Source organism: Cervus canadensis, chromosome 6 (genome assembly GCF_019320065.1).
Source record: "Cervus canadensis isolate Bull #8, Minnesota chromosome 6, ASM1932006v1, whole genome shotgun sequence".
In the NCBI taxonomy this organism is placed as follows: domain Eukaryota; kingdom Metazoa; phylum Chordata; class Mammalia; order Artiodactyla; family Cervidae; genus Cervus; species Cervus canadensis.
Genome location: NC_057391.1, coordinates 36,368,699 through 36,386,897, shown reverse-complemented (window position 1 = coordinate 36,386,897; position 18,199 = coordinate 36,368,699). Strand labels below are relative to the sequence as shown.

The 18,199-nt window shown below is 38.5% G+C and overlaps 1 protein-coding gene across 1 annotated transcript in view; it reads left to right on the top strand.

Moving 5' to 3' along the window:
• The window catches only part of LOC122444281 (fibrous sheath-interacting protein 1-like), a 101,605-nt gene that overhangs the window by 51,217 nt on the left and 32,189 nt on the right, over positions 1-18,199 (top strand). The window contains exons 6-9 of the mRNA XM_043473012.1: positions 6,071-6,169; positions 8,290-8,414; positions 9,887-9,997; positions 17,593-17,751. Of these exons, the coding sequence (XP_043328947.1) occupies positions 6,071-6,169; positions 8,290-8,414; positions 9,887-9,997; positions 17,593-17,751 (494 nt within the window). The remainder of the gene's footprint in view (positions 1-6,070; positions 6,170-8,289; positions 8,415-9,886; positions 9,998-17,592; positions 17,752-18,199) is intronic.

Sequence of the window (18,199 nt, the reverse complement as noted above, 5' to 3'; positions counted from 1 at the left end):
GCGCCGTGGGGACAGGCTTGCGCCGCGGGGATGGGCTGGGGCTGCTTTCTCCGTCTGCGCTGCTCAGGCTCCGGCTGTTCTACATGGAGCGCGCCCCGCGCTGCGCGAGGCTCCAGCCCTCGGGTGTTCCACAAAAGCGCGGAGCGAAAAGCTGCGCCTGCTCTCTGTGCCTTCCCCGTCAGAGCGGTCCAGGCAGCCAGGGGCTTGGTGGGCGCACTCTACCCAGGTGTGGCGCGCCCCCTCCCTTCCGCGGACCCAGTCTCAGTTTCCGCTGGCGCCAGTCGGGCGCGCGCGCCTTCCGCCCTCTGCGTCCCCAGACCCAGTCCCCGCCCGCGCCGGTCGGGTGCCTGCGCCCTGTGTCTCGCCGCGACCTTCCCCTTCCCCCTGCCTCCTGCCTCCGGCGGGGCTGGGCCGGTCTGCAGCCTGCGAGCTCCTCTCTGGACCCTCTCGGTCTCTTTGTTCTGCGAACGGCCGGCAGTGTGTTCGGGCCGGTTAATTTACTCTCTCTCTTTTGGTCTCCCACAGTTCAAGTTGGCAACTCACAGAAGTTCCCTCCGATTGTCCTCAGGGCACTCGGCCGGACCCTACCCCAAGCAATGCCGCCTAAGAGCTCCCGGGACGGATCTCCGTCTTTAGCTCTTTTGTCTCACTTTTTATCTTTTATATTTTGTCCTACCTCCTTTCGAAGACAATGGGCTGCTTTTCTGGGCGCCTGATGACCTCAGCTAGCGATCCGAAGTTGTTTTGCGAAGTTTGCTCTGCGTTCAGTTATTCTTTTGATGAATTTGTAGGAGAGAAAGTGGTCTCCCCGTCCTACTCCTCCGCCATCTTGGCTCCTTCCCCCATATCCATACTTTCTTTAGTGAGTTGTCTGTTCAGATTTTTTGCCCATTTAAAAAAAATTGGATTGTTTGTTTTCCTATGGTTGAGTTTTCAGAGTTCTTTGTCTATTTTGGATGCAAGTCCTTTATGTGATATGTGTTTTGCAAATATTTTGTCAGCCTGTTGCTTGTCTTTTCTGCAGGACAGAAGTTTTTAATGTTAATAAAGTTTAAATTATCAATTTTTACTTTCATGGATCATACTTGTGGTGGTGTTTATAAAGACTCATCACTAAACTGAAATCCACATAGATTTTTATCCTGTTTTTATAGTTTTGCATTTTATATTTGGGTTATAATCCAGTTTGATTTCATTTTTGTGAAAAATGTAAGGTCTGTGTCTGGCTTTTTTTTTTTTTTTTTTGCATATGAACATCCAGTTGTTCCAGCACCATGTGTTGAAGAGATTGTCCTCTCTCTATTTGGAAGTCTTGCTTTTTTATTAAAGATAAGTTGAGTATGTTTTTCTGGGTCTGTTTCTGAACCCTCTGTTCTGTTGCAGGGGTCTTTGTGGCTGTTCTTTTACTTTGTTCTTGCTACTTTGATAGCAGTGAGTGTTTTCTCTTTTTAAAATTATTCTCGAGGATTTGTCTTTTTATACTTTTGTAAATCAATTTTGAATTTCTTTGTTAATTCTAGCAATTACCTTTATTATTTCTTTTCTTGAACTTGTTTTGTTGTTTTCTCTTCAGTTAAATTAGTTTCTTAAATTAGTTTCTTCATTTAAATTAGTTAAGTTCTTTTTATTTTCTCTTAAAATATATGTCTACTAGGGCTCCCATAAAAAAAATACCCCAGACTGGGTGGCTTAAACAGCCGGTTTATTTTCTTACAGTTTTGGAGACTATACATTTAAGATCAAGGTACTGGAAAATTCATTTTTGGTGAGCTCTCTTCCTGGCTTACAGACGGCCACCTTCTCACTGTGTCCTCACATGACCTTTTCTCTGTGCCCAGGGGAAGAAGAGGTGGGGGGGTGAAGATACCTCTGGTGCCTCTTCCTCTTCTTGTAAGGACACCAGTTCTACTAGATTAGAACCCTACCTAATAATCTCATTTAGCCTTAATTATCTCCTTAAAGTACAGCCACACTGGGGGTTAGGGCTTCAACATATGAATTTTGGGGGCATACAATTCAGTCCATAACAATGTGATAAAGGCATCATTGCTATGAATTTGTTTCTGAATTTAGATTTAGCTTATACTGCATTCTTTCTTATGTGTTATCATTATTCTCTACATGTTGTTACTGTACTCTTATTTCCTCATTGACCTTATAGTTAATTAGAAAATGGTGCTTTCCCTTTGTTCTCCACAATCTTTTATAAGCCCTCTGCTTTAAAAGCCAATATAGAAATATGTAATACTGTGGGCATTGTTTTGATATTTTGAGTTTATTGAACTTTTCTCTGTAGTCTAACAGGGTGGTTCTTAATTGCATGGGACATTTGGATGTGTGCGTTTTTTAAAAAAAATATTTGTTTTTATTTATTTAATTTATTTGACTGAGCCGAGTCTTAGTTGCAGCATGTGGGATCCAGCTCCCCGACGGGGGATTGAACCCAGGCCCCCCACATTGGGAGCATGGAGCCCCAGCCACTGGACCACCAGGGAAGTCCCTGGCTGTGTGCATTTTTGGTTGGTGTCATGATGTGCGCTGGGAAGGGGTCTATTTCTAATTCTTAGGGGAAAGTAAGCGCTCCTGATCTCTTCCATGCTCCAGGCCAGCCATGCAATTGTATGTCATATGTTTCTGTGTGCGTGCGCGCACGTGTGTGTGTGTGTGTGTTAGGAGTAGGGGAGAGAGTGAAAAAGAGATAGGGAGAAAGAAAGGGTGAATATATCATGCCCTGTCTCCCTCAAAACATGCCACACTGCCACTGGTGCTTTGGGGCATCAGGAGTAGGTGTGGAGCACTGTGAGTGGAGTCTCCTCCCAGAATTCCAGGTGTTCAGTGAGGCAGAGCCCCCTGTGCTCTGGTTTCCCCATTTTCTTTGGTGATCTCAATCTAACTCCAGGATTCCACCTCCAAAAGGGTGAGTGCCAGGGAGCAGTCTCACTTGTGAGTCACTTGTGTCTACTCTAAACTCATCCCAGTGATGCTCTTCTAGGTCTTTCCCACTGTCTGGGATGGGCTTTCTTCCTTAGGTGACAGGAAGCAACTTAAATCAACCCTCCAATCTTCCTCTTTCAAGACTCGTATTAAAAATTGTGCTCAAAACTTTTGAAAATTGTAAAACACTATAGAATTTAATGAATCTTTCATTCAATAAAATAATTAATAAAAAAATTGTGCTCAGCCCTTGAGCACAATCTCACTGAAGGGAGATTTCTTTTTTCCCTTTAGCTAAATGTTTGTAGTGAGGACATTTGAAAAACTACCTATTAACTTTTAATTTTGGTATAATTTCAGACTGAAAGTCTCAAAAGTATGAAGAATTCTCAAATACCCTTTACTCAGATTTTCCATGTACTAGTATTTTACCACATCTTCTGTCTTCTCTACATCCGGACACACACACATGCACACACACAAATCAGGAAATTAATATTGATACAATACTGTGATCCAATCAATAGGCTTTATTCATGGTTCACCAGTTGTCCCACTTAAATCCTTTCTACCAAAAGAAAATTCAAGCTCTTGCATTGCATTTAATTGTCATGTCTCTTTAGTCATTCTTTGTATTTTGTGACATTGGCATTTTTGAAGACTATAGGTCTGTTATTTTGTAGACAAGTTGCTCAGTTTGGGTTTGTTTATGTTTCCACATATTGGGTTCAGGTTATGTATTTTTGGCAGAAATCCCACAGAAGTGGTACTGTATTCTCAACAAATCGTAACAGGAAGTGTGTGATGTCGGTGGTTTCACCGCTGGTGATGTTAACTTTGATCATTGGGTTAAGGTGGTGTCTGCTAGATTTCTCCACTGTTAAGTTACTATTTTTCTCTTTGCACTGGATAAATTATCTTGTGGGAGGATACTTTGGGGCTGTTATCCTATTATTCTTTAATTTCTACCTGAATCAATTATTATCAATTATTATAAAAAAATCAATTTTTTTATTAATTATTTTATTGAATGAAAGATTCATTAAATTCTATAGTGTTTTACAATTTTCAAAAGTTTTGAGTACAATTTTTAATACGAGTCTTGAAAGAGGAAGATTGGAGGGTTGATTTAAGTTGCTTCCTATCAATGTTTATCAAATCATCATTTTCTAATTCCATCATTTTTTCTACATCAAGTAGATTTTTTGGTTTGTTTTTTACTATAAGGAAGAGTTTTCTAATGAAGGACTTTTGTAATTTAGAAAATGCTTTTTTCCTGTCAAGAAGTTGAGTTTCTACAGTTGAATGTCTTCCTTTTACACCTGTTGTCTTTTAAACTCAAGGCTAAGCTATGAGACCTTTGTGTTAGGGCTGTACCCTAGCTGTACTCATTGTGTCTGAGGCAATGATATCCTGAGACTATGCATGAAGAGCCAGAGGGTCACATGAATGATTTCAGCTAAGAAAAACTCCTTGGTTTAAAACCTTCAGTATCACCTTGCTATAATAGTTTTTTGTCTTGCAGGTTTTTGCATTTTTATGTCTCTATAGGTACTTTAGTATAAAATTAAGTGAAACTGCTATTAAAGAGGAATTATGTGATCAAAAATATATTACCATTTTGGGTATATGATGCAACTTAAACCAATAACAGAATGTTGCCAAATTGCTGACTTGCTGTTTGCTTCAATGAATATTTAAGAGCCCTAATAACAATGGTTGCAAAAAAATTAAAGTTTGAAAAGAACTTCAAAACTTTTTGTCTGCTGAGTAGCTTACCTGTCTTCTTGTAAGGATTATACCACTAATTTGCTAGATTAACTCATCAAACATTAGACAAAGATTATGGTTGTACTGTCAATCCTGGTGATGCGACACTACATTATTATGAATTCCAGATTAGGGAATTTGAATTGATGAATTTGTTTTTACTATCAGAAGTTGTATGTTTTGAATTTGTTGGTATTTGTGTCATGGTGAATATATCTTGCCCATATCATCTCTAAGTGAATCCTCTAATATCTTCAAGACATGTCATGTTTTCTTAAGCAAAAACATTTCTGTGCCACAGCCTGGCAGATTCTTTCATGTTAAGGCAAAGTGATATTTATTTATGTTAGCTGTTTCTTGTAAATATATGGTGTGTAACTTAGCTTAATAGAACATAAGACAAATTAAATTAAACAAAAAGAGTTAAACACAGTTTCTTAATTTTTTATGTGTAGTATCCCAAGAGAATCAAAAAAAGAAAGCTAACTGCCAAGTATCTCTCCAATTTTCTCTCAAACACATTCTGTTATTTTAATGATGGATCATATATCTGAAATCTCACCTTGTGGATCTAAAATAAGGACTAGAAACACAAAGTTATTCAATGTGCATATTCTCTGTTTTAAGAATGTTAGAATTTGGGGGGTATTATATACAGGTAATTAATGTGATATTTTAGCACACCCTGGTGCATACTTCTTGCACAGAAGTTCTAGGGAAACTGTTGACTGGCTTTGATTTCTGTGTTTCAGTGGCTCATGTGTACAAAGATGATTGTCATGTCTATCTGAAAGTGATATTGTCTTAAGAAACGTGTAGAGGAAATTGAGGAATATTACAGAGAACATTATTAGGTCTTATCTGTTTTATAAAAACAACTGTCCACATAAACAATTCCTTATTTATTTTGTATGTATTGAACAAATGATTTTTTAAAAATTCATTTATTTTTAATTGAAAGGTAATTGCTTTACAATATTATGTTGGTTTCTGCCATATAATAGCATGAACCAGCCATAGGTATATATATATATGTTCCCTTCCTTTTGAACCTCCGTCTGACCTCCCACCCCATCCCACCCCTCTAGGTTGTTACAGAGCCCCAGTTTGAGTTCCCTGAGTCATATATCAAATTCCCACTGGCTATCTATTTTACATATGGTAGTGTATATGTTTCCATGCTAGTCTCTCCATTTGTCCCACCTTCTTCTCCCCCCAACCCCCTGTTGCCCCATGTCCATAAGTCTGTTCTCTATATCTGCATCTCCATTGCTGCCCTACAAATAGATTCATCAGTACCGTCTTTCTAGATTCCATATATATGTGTTAACATATGATACTGAAGAAATGATTTTTGAATCACTAGATCCTTCTTGTAACAAGCATGAAGATACCTTTTTCTCGGTGTTTCACACTCAAGTTCCACCAGAAGACTATGAAAATCATATACAGAATGTCAAACAAGGTATGTGATTTTATATATTGTCACAAGAAGATACTAGCTATATATACAAATATTCACAGATGAAATGATTTGATGTGATTTAATTCAGTGGTGAGGGGAAGTAGGTGAGGTTCTAGATGAAACAGGATTGGTCATGAGTTAATCATTATTGAAGTTAGTTGTTGAGGGTTCATTATAGTTTTCTTTCAGACATTTGAAATTTTGTGTAATAAACAGTTAAATCTGGCTGTTAGTAATGTAAATCTAGTTTAAGTGAAAAAGAAAATTTATGGAAAGAATCCTCCTGGTAGATAGCTTCTTTGATTCCTAAGATCATATCCTTTCACTAGTCATTGAGAGGGTGATTCAATTCCATAATCCTAGAGAAGAGACCAATTGATCTGTCTTGGGTTAGGTGCCCACCCTTTGTCCAGCCAATTCATCCAACCCAGCAAGAGTTGGGGTCACTACTGGGACATGGCAACCTCTACCTTGGATCACTCCCAGGATGGAGAGGAGAAGAGGACATTTCTAGGCAGATAGTTTCTACCAGACTATCTAAGATTTTTTCCTACAATGTATTAAAAGTGTAAGAAACTATTATAAATATAGACAAAGATGCATTTGGTTTATTTTAATGTGTTGTTTAAGAGAATATGAAACTTCAGCTGAATGAATAAACTTCAGATTTGAGTTTAAAAGACTATATACAACTTGGATTATGGGAAAAAGTTATGTATTTTATATCTAGGAAGGCCACTTACCAAAAAAATAACTCATACTTTCACTATTGGTGTTTGTAAGTTGCTCAGTAGTGTCCAACTCTATATGACCCCATGGACTGCCTCTAGGCTCCTCTGTCATTGTGGTTTTCCAGGCAAGAATACTGGAGTGGGTTGCCATTTCCTTCTCCAGGGGATCATCCTGATTCAGGGATCGAACCTAGGTCTCCCACATTGCAAGCAGATTCTTTACCATCTGAGACACCGGATTGATTAAAGAATGAAATCTCAGTTATAAAGCATAGGTTTTTTTTTCCCCTAGAAATGTGTAACTTAAATTTGAGTAAAACTTTGTTTTTTTTTTTTTTACTCAAATTTATTTTAGTCTGAACAGAAATTAAATCCAGAGATCTCACGCTTTTTCTTGGTTTTTCCAACTAGTGTTATCAAATTTATTCTTTAATTATTAAATTTGTACTGATTCTTTGATAATGAGCCAAAAAAACACCAGTTGACTAGCTCCCTTAATCCTTTTTATTGAGGTTACCTCTCTTATAAAACAAAGATAGCTTTTAAGTAAGCCTTGTCGGCATTGAGCTACTGGCTAGTGTTTTTTTTTCTGTTGAACTTTAATATGGCAGTTTATCCTGTTTTGTAAGGTGGACTCTATTTGTCATTTAGGAAGACTATTTTTATGCATATTTTTAGAGCTTTAATGAAGGATTCACATGGTCTTTTAAAAAATGCTTTAAATGTGACTACAGTGAAAGCAAGATATTTTATAAAGGGGATAAGAGGCCACAAGTATTTTTCTTGCTCTAGTCTTGAGTACTCAGGGTCTGGACAACTGACGTTGATACAAAGCTCTTCAAAGGTTGAGAAAAACTGACAAACTGAGATGGGCTTTACGGGTTTGTGCAGATAGGATGTGGGACATCCAGGACACTTGTGCCCCGACTTGGCTTAAAAAACAGGTTTGAACAAGAAGTTTATTGTTCTGAGAAGATAACAGCGAATCATTGAGTAGTAGGGAATGATTCTAGTCTTTAGAGTAAGTTTTACGTTATATAAATACTAAAATAAAATATATGTTAAAATTCTCATGACATCAGCAATTTCTCCTTCATGTATATCACTTGAAGTTCTTTTCATATCTCCCATGATTCCAAAGGAATCAACAGCAAGAAGTTTGATACATGATAATGAATAACAAAGTTTTATAAGAACTTCATTGCAAATTGTGGTAGCACATTTATCTTTTTAAGAATAAATGTTTGTGTGTCTTAAGTTTCTGATCTGAAATTTAGGACCTTTTCTATGTGTGTTTATTTCCTATATGTTTCAATATATGCTTAAGATAAATTCTGGCATAATGGACAATTATAATTCTGAAAAAATTTTGAACTTTTTTATTATTAGATTTTACCTATGATGTGGAAAGAAGTGAGTCAATGATCAAAGCAGAAAATAAACCTTTCTCAAATACAGAAAAGATTGAGCTCAGGGGTAAACACAGCCAGGATTTTATTAAGCGAAACATTGAGGTATGTACCTAGAAATTTAGAAGCCAGAATGTGGGACTCAAGTGAGTTGCAAAAATGGAGATAGCTATGTTCATTGTCTTTAAATTTTTTTTTGACTATGATACATGTATATGTAATTGAAGCAATGCATATAACTGTAAGAGAAATTTTTTGAACCAATGCTTAATTTCACTATTTTCTACTCTATCCTAGCCTATTCTATCTCATCCTACCCTCTTAAAAATTGCTAGCTGCAACTTAATAATTTGTTTCATTGCCCAGAAATGAATCTGGTTCCTGCAATTTGAAAGACATTTATTTAAATAATAGTTTTATACACTGTTTCCCAGATTTTGAATTGCATATTAGTAAAATTGGTTTTATTTAAAGTAATGAGACTGATTTTATAGTTGGTGCATTTAGAAATTTGAGTGGAAAATGCTCTTGGCAGAGGTGGAGAGGTCAACTGGTTGTCTGCCTACTGGCCCTGCCTCTTCTCTCCAACTCCAGCCCAGTTCCTGGAGCAGCCTGTTACTTGTCTCTTGCTTTGATTAGCTCACTGATATAGAGGCTTAACTTGGTTTTAAAAGCCGTGCAGTCTGACTTGGTTTGTCCTCAAGGCAGACTAGACTAACCAAGGGCACAGGGACTCCTGTATTTGACCAGAATGTGAAATAATTTATAGCAAGAAATGAAAGTATGGTGAACAGAAGGTTCATGGCAAGCCACCCAGGCAGTTAAGTCACTGGAAAGCTACATTGATAAGTGTGACGTTTTAAGAGGAGAGAGTTAAGTAATTCTTCATAGCTCAAGCCTGATGTTTTCCACAATTAGCATGTCTTTTCCAGGCAGACTGGATTCATGGGTCAGCCTGCCACTGCCAGGACTGGCCTCTGGGACTCTTGACTTTTATGTGCTCCGTGTTCCTATGATCTGAAAGAAACCTTTTCCAGCTTGCTCTTTTTGCATTGTCTCATTGTTTGTTGACTTAATGTATAAATTTCCAAGAGCAGTAGGGTTTTCTCCATATCCAAGTTCTTGCTGACACAGATAACAGCTCCACCATAGATTTTCCTTTTTCCTTTTATCAATAGTAACTGAATCTTATTTAAACCCCTGATGTGATAGTCTTTAAACTTAAAAGCAGTTTCATTTAGTGGATATATGTCACATAGAAAGTTGTAAGATTCCTCCCAAATGTCTCAGCAAGTATGTTGCATTTGATACATTTAATGTAAAGAGAGGTTTGCAAACTGCCCATGTTTTATTTTTTATATAAAGTGTTTGTTGAGATGGTTGAATATCTTTGTTTAGAGAATGGAGCTCTACCAAAATTTAGAATAAAATAAAATTACCCAGCAAATAAAAATGCCTAATATAACAAACTTTACCTTAGTGAATCTGTATTGTAGAAGCCTCAGATTCCATTTTAATTTTTCCTGAACTATGAGTTGCTTTGAGTATTTAATATTTTCTTTTGGTACATTCTATAGTTGGCCAAAAATTCGGGAAAACCACTGGTTATGATTGACAGAGAAAAGGAAAAGCTGGTTGAACTTTTAAAGGACTTAGATGATACTGATTCAGGGCTGTCCAGTTCTGAGGTAAGTAAACTCTGATATTCTACAGGCTCCACATGTCTTAATTTTTATTTTTAAAATCATGTTGTTGATCAAATAGCAAAAATTGCAGTAATTTTTCAAATTATGAGGCAATATTTTTAACTTAAAAAATCCTGCTTTATGAATTTATTTTTATCAAAATTTTCCAATTTACCCTTGTTGATTCATTATTGACTCTCTTATGTCATTATAAGAGTGACCTACACATTGGCTTTCACAATAATACCCTCTGCCTGTGATGTGATGGGCTTGCTCATTGATGACATAGAGATATGTTTCTCTGGATCCTTTTATTTTGGACATTTCTTATTATCCCTAAACTGATTCCACATAATTTCAGTGTAATCTTTAGTAATCCTTAAGACCACCACCTTGCTCCTGTCCATGTAACGCTGGGCATTCAGTTCCCTGAAGAGTCTGGGGCAAGCACAGGCTGAGTCTGGGGAGTGAATCCAGGGTGTGAATGTGAGTGCTTATAGGGCCTGGGCAGGTCACATAAGTAGTGCAGGCTCAGCATTTGCTCTTGTTTGCATACTAAACTTCTAGTCCTATTCTTCCTTCCACAAAGAAACACATTGTCCTGTGTTCCTTGAAACTCTTAGCGCTGTCATCTAATTTTTATTCCCCTGTGTTTAACAGAGATGATAGGGCGACTGCTGCTGACACCCTGCAGCAGCCCTTTACCTAGCACATCTGTGCAACCATCCCCTGCCGTGACTCCTTCTCTGGAGAACTGTCCTGGGCCAAATGGGAGCTGACCAGTCCAGGACAGGATGACACTCGCCCCCCTCCCCCAACCCCTCCCAGTCCCTTTGTTTCCTCACCTTGAAATAGGATGAGCTGTGTGCTGTAGTTTGTCCTCCAGAGCTTCCTCAGGGGTCAGTCAGGCTTCAGCTGAGACAACATCCTTGTCTGGCTTTGCTCCCTTGTCCTAGCCTGCTTTCCTCACACCCCTAATCCTGAAAGCACTCTTCCACTAAGTCACTTAAATAGGAATCTCTGTCTAAGGTTCTGGGTCTAGGGAACCCAGCCTAAGACATGTAGTTTCAGAGGGCAGTTTTAGCTCTGGCTAAAAAGCAGTGCATGTACAGCAATATCTGGGCCAGTATGCCAGTCAGTGGCTGCTGCTGCATAGAAATCCCCGCCCAGGGCTGCCTAGATCCTCCAATTTGTCAAGAGAAGCTAGAAATTCAGATAAAAAAACAATTCTCTGCAATTCCCACTCCAAGAAAGGCTGATATATATTCCTCCAGGTTATGTATTCTCAACTGACACTGTGTTCCGGAGAAATGGAAAATGGAATCTACAGAGACTGGAGGTGGTTTAGGAGAGTGGTTGAGTGTGCTGGCTTTGACTGGAGGTGGTTTAGGAGAGTGGTTGAGTGTGCTGGCTTTGACTGGAGGTGGTTTAGGAGAGTGGTTGAGTGCTGGCTTTGGCAGACTGGCTGGAAAGCAGGATCCGTCCCTTCCCAGTTCTGTCACTTTAGGAAGTTAGATCTTCTCAGCTTAGTTTCTCCTGGACAGAAAGCTAAAATGGTCTCACTGGACTAGGATCAGAGTGTTGGCAGTGGGCTGCTTTCCGTTCTATAGTTTCTTCAATAATTAATTTCTAAAATCTTACATCTTAACAAGGCAGGATCTTTGGTATGCTTTCATTTCCCTCTTCTCCCATTTCTTCTCCTCTAGAATGCATTGAAATCACTTGGAATTTTAGTTCCAGGATGTTATAAGTTTTTCTTTTAAAAATAATATGCTGCTTATATTTTAGGAATCTTTCTCAACAGTAGCCAAATTTTAAAACCACCTTATTACCTGTGTATTTAAACTTAACTAATTATTTATTGGGGTTTCTCTGATGGCTCAGTGGTAAAGAATCGGCTGCAATGCAGGAGATGTAGGAGTTGTGAATTCAGTCCCTGGGTCAGGAAGATCCCCTGGAGGAGGAAATGGCAACCCATTGCAATATTCTTGCCTGGAAAATCCCATGAACAGAGGAGCCTAGTGGGCTACAGTCCATGGGGTCAAAATCATTTTTCCTGAGTTATTTTTCTGGAATTAAAAGAATTCCCCTAAATATGATGGTGTGTAGATAATTTTTGAGTGTTTGCATATTCGAAAATTAATTCTTCTCTCACTTGAATGATGGCGTCAAATGGTAGCTTCAAATGGTAGCTCTAGATTTTCTGGAAGCTTGTTGGATTTTTCTCTTTATTTTTGAGTTCACCAATTTTATCAGAACTTATTTGTGTGCATCTTTAAAAACATTTTTGTTCTTGGATGACACCTTCTAGGTAGGTACTTTTTACCTGAAGATTCAATTTTTTCATCTGTTCAGAAAATTATCTTCTGTTATTTCTTCTCTTCTGTCATCTCTTTTTCTTTCCTTTTGGGCTTCCTATAAAGTGGGACATCAATTGGGAGTGGGATTAACTGCAAGTCACAGAAAACTTTATAGACCATGACTTAAATAAGAAACTTTTTTTTTTTTTTTCCTGTAACAAGAAATCCAAGTGTAAGTAGCTAGTGTCTTTTGATCTTCTTGACTCATGGTCTTAATGTGTTTTTGTTTTTCAGTGTGCAAGATGACTGCTATATCTAGATAATATGTAAATTTTCCAGGCAGTAAGAAGGGGGGAAAGGAAAGGGTAAAAGAGATACCTGTAAAACTTTGCCTTTTCATTTGGGAAGCTGTGATCTCCCCATGACTTCCACCTGCACCTCACTGGCTAAGCTAAGACTGCACGTAGTCATTCATTTCAAACAGCTGTTCAGTCAAGACAGAGGATTCAAGGATTTCACTGTTTTTTTTTTTTTTTTTTTAGCAGAGGAAGGCAAAGAAGGAGGAGATTGGAAAAGGGGACCAGGTCAGTCTATGTACCAAGCCCATACATGGGTATAGAATCTCCTGGATCTCTCCTCCAGGCCTTCAAGTATTTTTCATAGTCTTTATCCTTTTTGTCATTTTGCTCATCTACATTCATTTTACAGTTTTCCGAGTTGAGTTTCAAACAGCTCTATTCTGCTTACTTTGCTTGTGCAGCCCTCTTTTGAGATTGTTGCTATTTTTACAATTATTGTTTTTTAAACTAATATTTGCTGAAAGTTCTTTCTGCAAGTCCTCTGAGGAGAAGGCGTCCTTTTTTATTATTTGATGTGGGAGATAGACATTTTATATGGAGATTCTATGAAGCCAGATAGGTGGTGACACATGATGGAACAGAGATCAGAAGAGGAAGATGTGAATGTGGCAGGAAGGGACTGCCACTTTGAGGAAGGGACTGACCTATCTATTGTTTCCTGAAACTGTACCAGATTTCTTGCCATGCTTCAAATTTGCTGTATTCTTTCAAGTGTCTGTATGTCCTTTGGGAGTGCTCTGCCCCTTCACCTCTGACAAATCCAACATAAAGAGGATGACTAACATGATAATTATGTTTGAATTCCTCGGAACTCATGCCTGCCGGTTGTTGCTTATAGTGGCATGTTTCATTGCATGGATGTAATGTTCTCTTCAGTTTGTCTAGGATACTTTGAATTTGTTAAAGATTTTCCCCTCTGTTGGGAGCTCACAACTACTAATGACTTTCCCCAAAGCCGGAAGCCTCTGCCATCACCCTTCCCAGAAAAATGGGTTTTGTATCAGATCTTAAATTCCTCACATCTGAATCAATATTAGGCGGGTGAATCTGATTGTAGACCCTCATTACTGGCCTGAATCCTAGCTGTAAAGCAGGTGGTGAAGAGCATTTTCTCGGTTCTGTCTTAGGGAGGTGAGATTCCTACATGTTGCAAGTATAGGCAGAAATATGTACATCACCTACTACATGTTACACACCTGTATGCAGGTCAAGAAACAACAGTTAGAACCAGATGTGGAACTATGGACTGGTTCCACATTGGGAAAGGAGTACATCAAGGCTGTATATCGTCACCCTGCTTATTTAACTTGTTTGCAGAGTACATCATTCGAAGTGCTGGGCTGGATGAAGCACAAGCTAGAATCAAGATTGCCAGGAGAAATATCAATAACCACAGATACCCAGATGATACCACCCTTAAGGCAGAAAGCAAAGAGGAACTAAAGAGTCTCTTGATGAAGGTGAAAGAGGAGAGTGAAAAAGCTGGCTTAAGACTCAGTATTCAAAAAATGAAGATCATGGCATCCAGTCCCATCACTTCATGGCAAATAGATGGGGAAACAATGGAAACAGTGACAAACTTTATTTTCTTGGGCTCTAAAATCACTGTGGACGGTGACTGCAGCCATCAAATTAAAAGGTGCTTGCTCCTTGAAAGAAAAACTATGACCAACCTAGACAGCGAATTAAAAAAGCAGAGACATTACTTTGCTGACAAAGGTCCATCTAGTCAAAGTTATGGTTTTTCCAGTAGTCATGTACAGATGTGAGTACTGGACGATAAAAAAGGCTGAGTGCTGAAGAATTGATGTTTTTGAACTGTGGTGCTGGAGAAGACTCTTGAGGGCCCCTTGGGCAGTACAGAGGTCAAACCAGTCAATCTCGAAGGAAATCAACTGAATGTTCATTGGAAGGACTGATGCTGAAGCTGAAGCTGCAATACTTTGGTCAGCTAATGAGAAGAGCTGACTCATTAGAAAAGACCCTGATGCTGGGAAAGATTGAAGGCAGGAGTAGAAGGGGATGACAGAGGATGCAATGGCTGGAGGGCATCACTAACTCAATGCACATAGCTTTGATCAAACTTTGGGAGATGGTGAAGGACAGGGAAGCCTGGCGTGCTGCAGTCCATGGGGTTGCAAAGAGTCAGACATGAGTGAGCAACTGAACAACAACACACAATTTCCTTCTGTAACAGTATAAAACATGAAACATTTAAATTTCTGCTGCACTTAGTTTTTTACTTCCAGTGTCATTTAAAAAGAGTTCCATTCAAACAAGAATTTAAAATTTATTAACCAATATTTAATCATTTATTCCATAGGTTTTTTTTTTTTGGTCAGATTCTTATTTCTCTTTTAGGTCATACAATATTTATATCACTTTTACTTAGGAAAAAAGATCAGAATTTATTTGTGACTAGTTAGATATGTTTTTATAATTATGTGTAATTTTCATATGCCAACTTGCAAGTGTATTTTAAATGTTTGTTGCTATAGTATATCTTATATGGATATAGTATAATCTCACTTTCTCCCTATTTTCAGACTTTTTGCAATTATCCTTTATTATAAGTAACATGGCAAAAAATTCAGTGTTCTGGGTTGCAAGAAATGGAGGCAAATTTTGGGTAAAAAAGGGAGAAAATGAATTTTTGGGGAGACTTGGGTAGCTCAAAGGCACAGTGGAAAGTTTGAAGGACCAAGTTTGTAAACCAGGCAGAAATCAAGGTAGCCAGAAAAATGGCCCTGGAAACTCCTCAGAAGCAGGCTGGTTCAGGGTTGCACTGCAGCCACCAGACGCCAGACAGCCAGGCTAACGGTCACTGCTGCCGCCTTCACTGCTCCCAACACTGGATCCTCACTGCTGCTGCTGTCACCATTAATCTCTTCCCCACCTTCCTGGCATCTTTGAATCTCTCTCTCCCTCAAGAGTCTTAAGTCCAGGCAGGGTGTTTACTTCCAGTTGACTGAATCTAGTTCATTCGCTGGCCTTCTTGATGCCAGTGGGTAGGGAGGAGCAGTGTCTGGTGGGGACCTGTTCCCTAGAGAGGCTTACGCAATATTAGTGTCACTGAAGCAGGAAGGGAGATAGGATGCTGGGGCCAGGGAGAGACAAATGTTAAGTCTTTCTGCATAAGTTTTTGCATGTACTTTTTCTGGTTACCACTTAGGGATTGATCCCTGGTATTAGAGTCGTGAAACTAAAGGACATGAAATTCTTAGGTTTCCTTGCCCTCCATCTGCCCCTTTATTCTTAGTGGTCTTCTGTCTTCATGCTTCTCTTTGTGACCTCACCCATTCCCATGCTCTGAGGGTTTGAACCACTATAGAATTATGGGTGAGTCCAAAATACTTACTTTCCAAGGCTCTATCTTGAACTTCCTATAAACATATTTAACTACCTGACATAATCTGTGGATATCCTAGGGATATCTGTGAATATTGAAAGGCCCCAGACAGAATTCATTATCATCATTTGCCTCCTCAAACCTACTGTGTGTCTGGTATTCCTTATTTTGATCCATATGACCACTATCCCCCTAGTTGATAAAAATCAGAAATTTGGTTTTTATGCCTGATTTGTACTCCTCCCTCATTCTTCCATCAAATTATCTCCAGATTCTGTACATTCTGCTTCCTAAGTATCTCTGGAATTGGTTCTGTGTTCTGCATTCCTAGGAAACATTCCAAGTTCAGACACTCATCACTTTTCTTTTAGATTATGGCTTTTGCTTCTTACCTGGATTTTCTGTCTCCCATCTCACCTTCACTAGCTCCAGTTTTAAAGTGCACAGCTGATTGTGTTGTTTCTCTCAGATGTTACTAAGACTGATTATTTCCTTTAGGAAGCCTTCTCCAAACACTTTTTCTCCTTGCTCTTTCCTATTCAGAGAGGCTAGTTGACCCTCCCTGATCCCCATGGAGTCCTGGGTTTACCAATACTTTTCACATCTTGTTAAAATCTTTGCTGTCAAGGGACTGAGAACTCCTAAAGGCAGGAATGTGTGAGATTCATATTGAATCACTAGTGCCCAGTATAAGGCCTCCCCGCAGTAGGGGATTTTTAAAAAAATTTTATTTATTTTTTAATTGAAGGATAATTACTTTACAGAATTTTGTTATTTGCTGCCAAACATCAACATGAATCAGCCACAGGTATAACCATGACTAGTAGGGGATTTTTGAATGCAATATTATGAATGGCTTTTAACCTGTGAAGAAACAAAAATTGAGATTGACACATACACACTGCTGATAGTATGTATAAAATAGATAGCTAATGAGAACATACCATATAGCACAAGGAACTCTACTTAATGCTCTGTTGTGAACTGAATGGGAAGGAAATCCAAAGGATTTCATGCATAACATGATATGCATAACATACATGCATAACATGTACGTATATTCATTTTGCTGTACAGTAGAAACCAATACAACATCATAAAGCAACTATATTCTGATAAAAATTAATTTACAAAACTAAAAATAAAAAAGAGAAACTAATGTTGGTTGAATGGCCAGTTATGATCTTGAAACCCAAACAACCGAGTTTATAGACTCAATTACTTTTCAGGGACAAATTTTGAAAATAACATGTCCACTATAGTGTAAACATGATTTCTTCCTATTCAACAAACCACTTTTCCAGAGTGGAGAAATATGGATGTTATGAGACTCAGACGGTGAGTCTGAGAGATTTTATTCCATAGTGGGAAAACCCTGCAAAATGTAAGAATATACTTTATGCAGAGTAGGCAGATATTGAAACCTTAAACTGTTTAATTCTTTTCTTGTACTATCCCAAGTTAATTCTGTTTTTTTTAATTTTAAATTTTTATTTGTTTTTGTGAGGAGCATTGATGTGACAGTTTGAAAGGTATATTTTGGGGAAAATGTAGTGTGAGAATGACCTGGTGACCCTTGTTTCCTTTTAGGGAGATCAGTGTGGCTGGCTAGTCCCGGGAGAAGGATACACACTTGCAGTCACCCAGCATCAGCAGCTTGCTGAAATTGATACAAAACTCCAAGAACTGTCTGCCACCTACCCAACAATTTTCAGCTCTTCTCCAGGACCAGAACATCAGATTGATGAGGTATATTTGATACAAGAGCCTATAGATTTCAGGTTTATATGTACCTATGCTAGTTCACATCATTTGACAATCTTCTTGTTAACTAAAGAGATTTCTTCCCAATTGCTTTTCCCATGACTGTAATTGTAGTGATAGTGATTTCCACAGCAGTGTGTATTTTCCCTGGCTGACTTTCTGTTCATTATTCTTTCAGTTGATAATATGCTAGGATGGGGTTACTGAGAAAATATTTATTGTAATATCTTTATGACTTAAGCTAATTCTTGATCATGAACAGAGGAGAGGAGAGGGAAGAGAATCAACACAGCACTCATTCCTTTGAGAGCTTTATTTCTCTCTGTTCCTTGGTTCTAGGAGTTAGCAATGGTAGTCACCTGCCCCTTACTCTGCCACATTCTTCTAGCTCCTTTAATTTAACAAGCAGTGAAGCTCACCATATGGGTTTCCC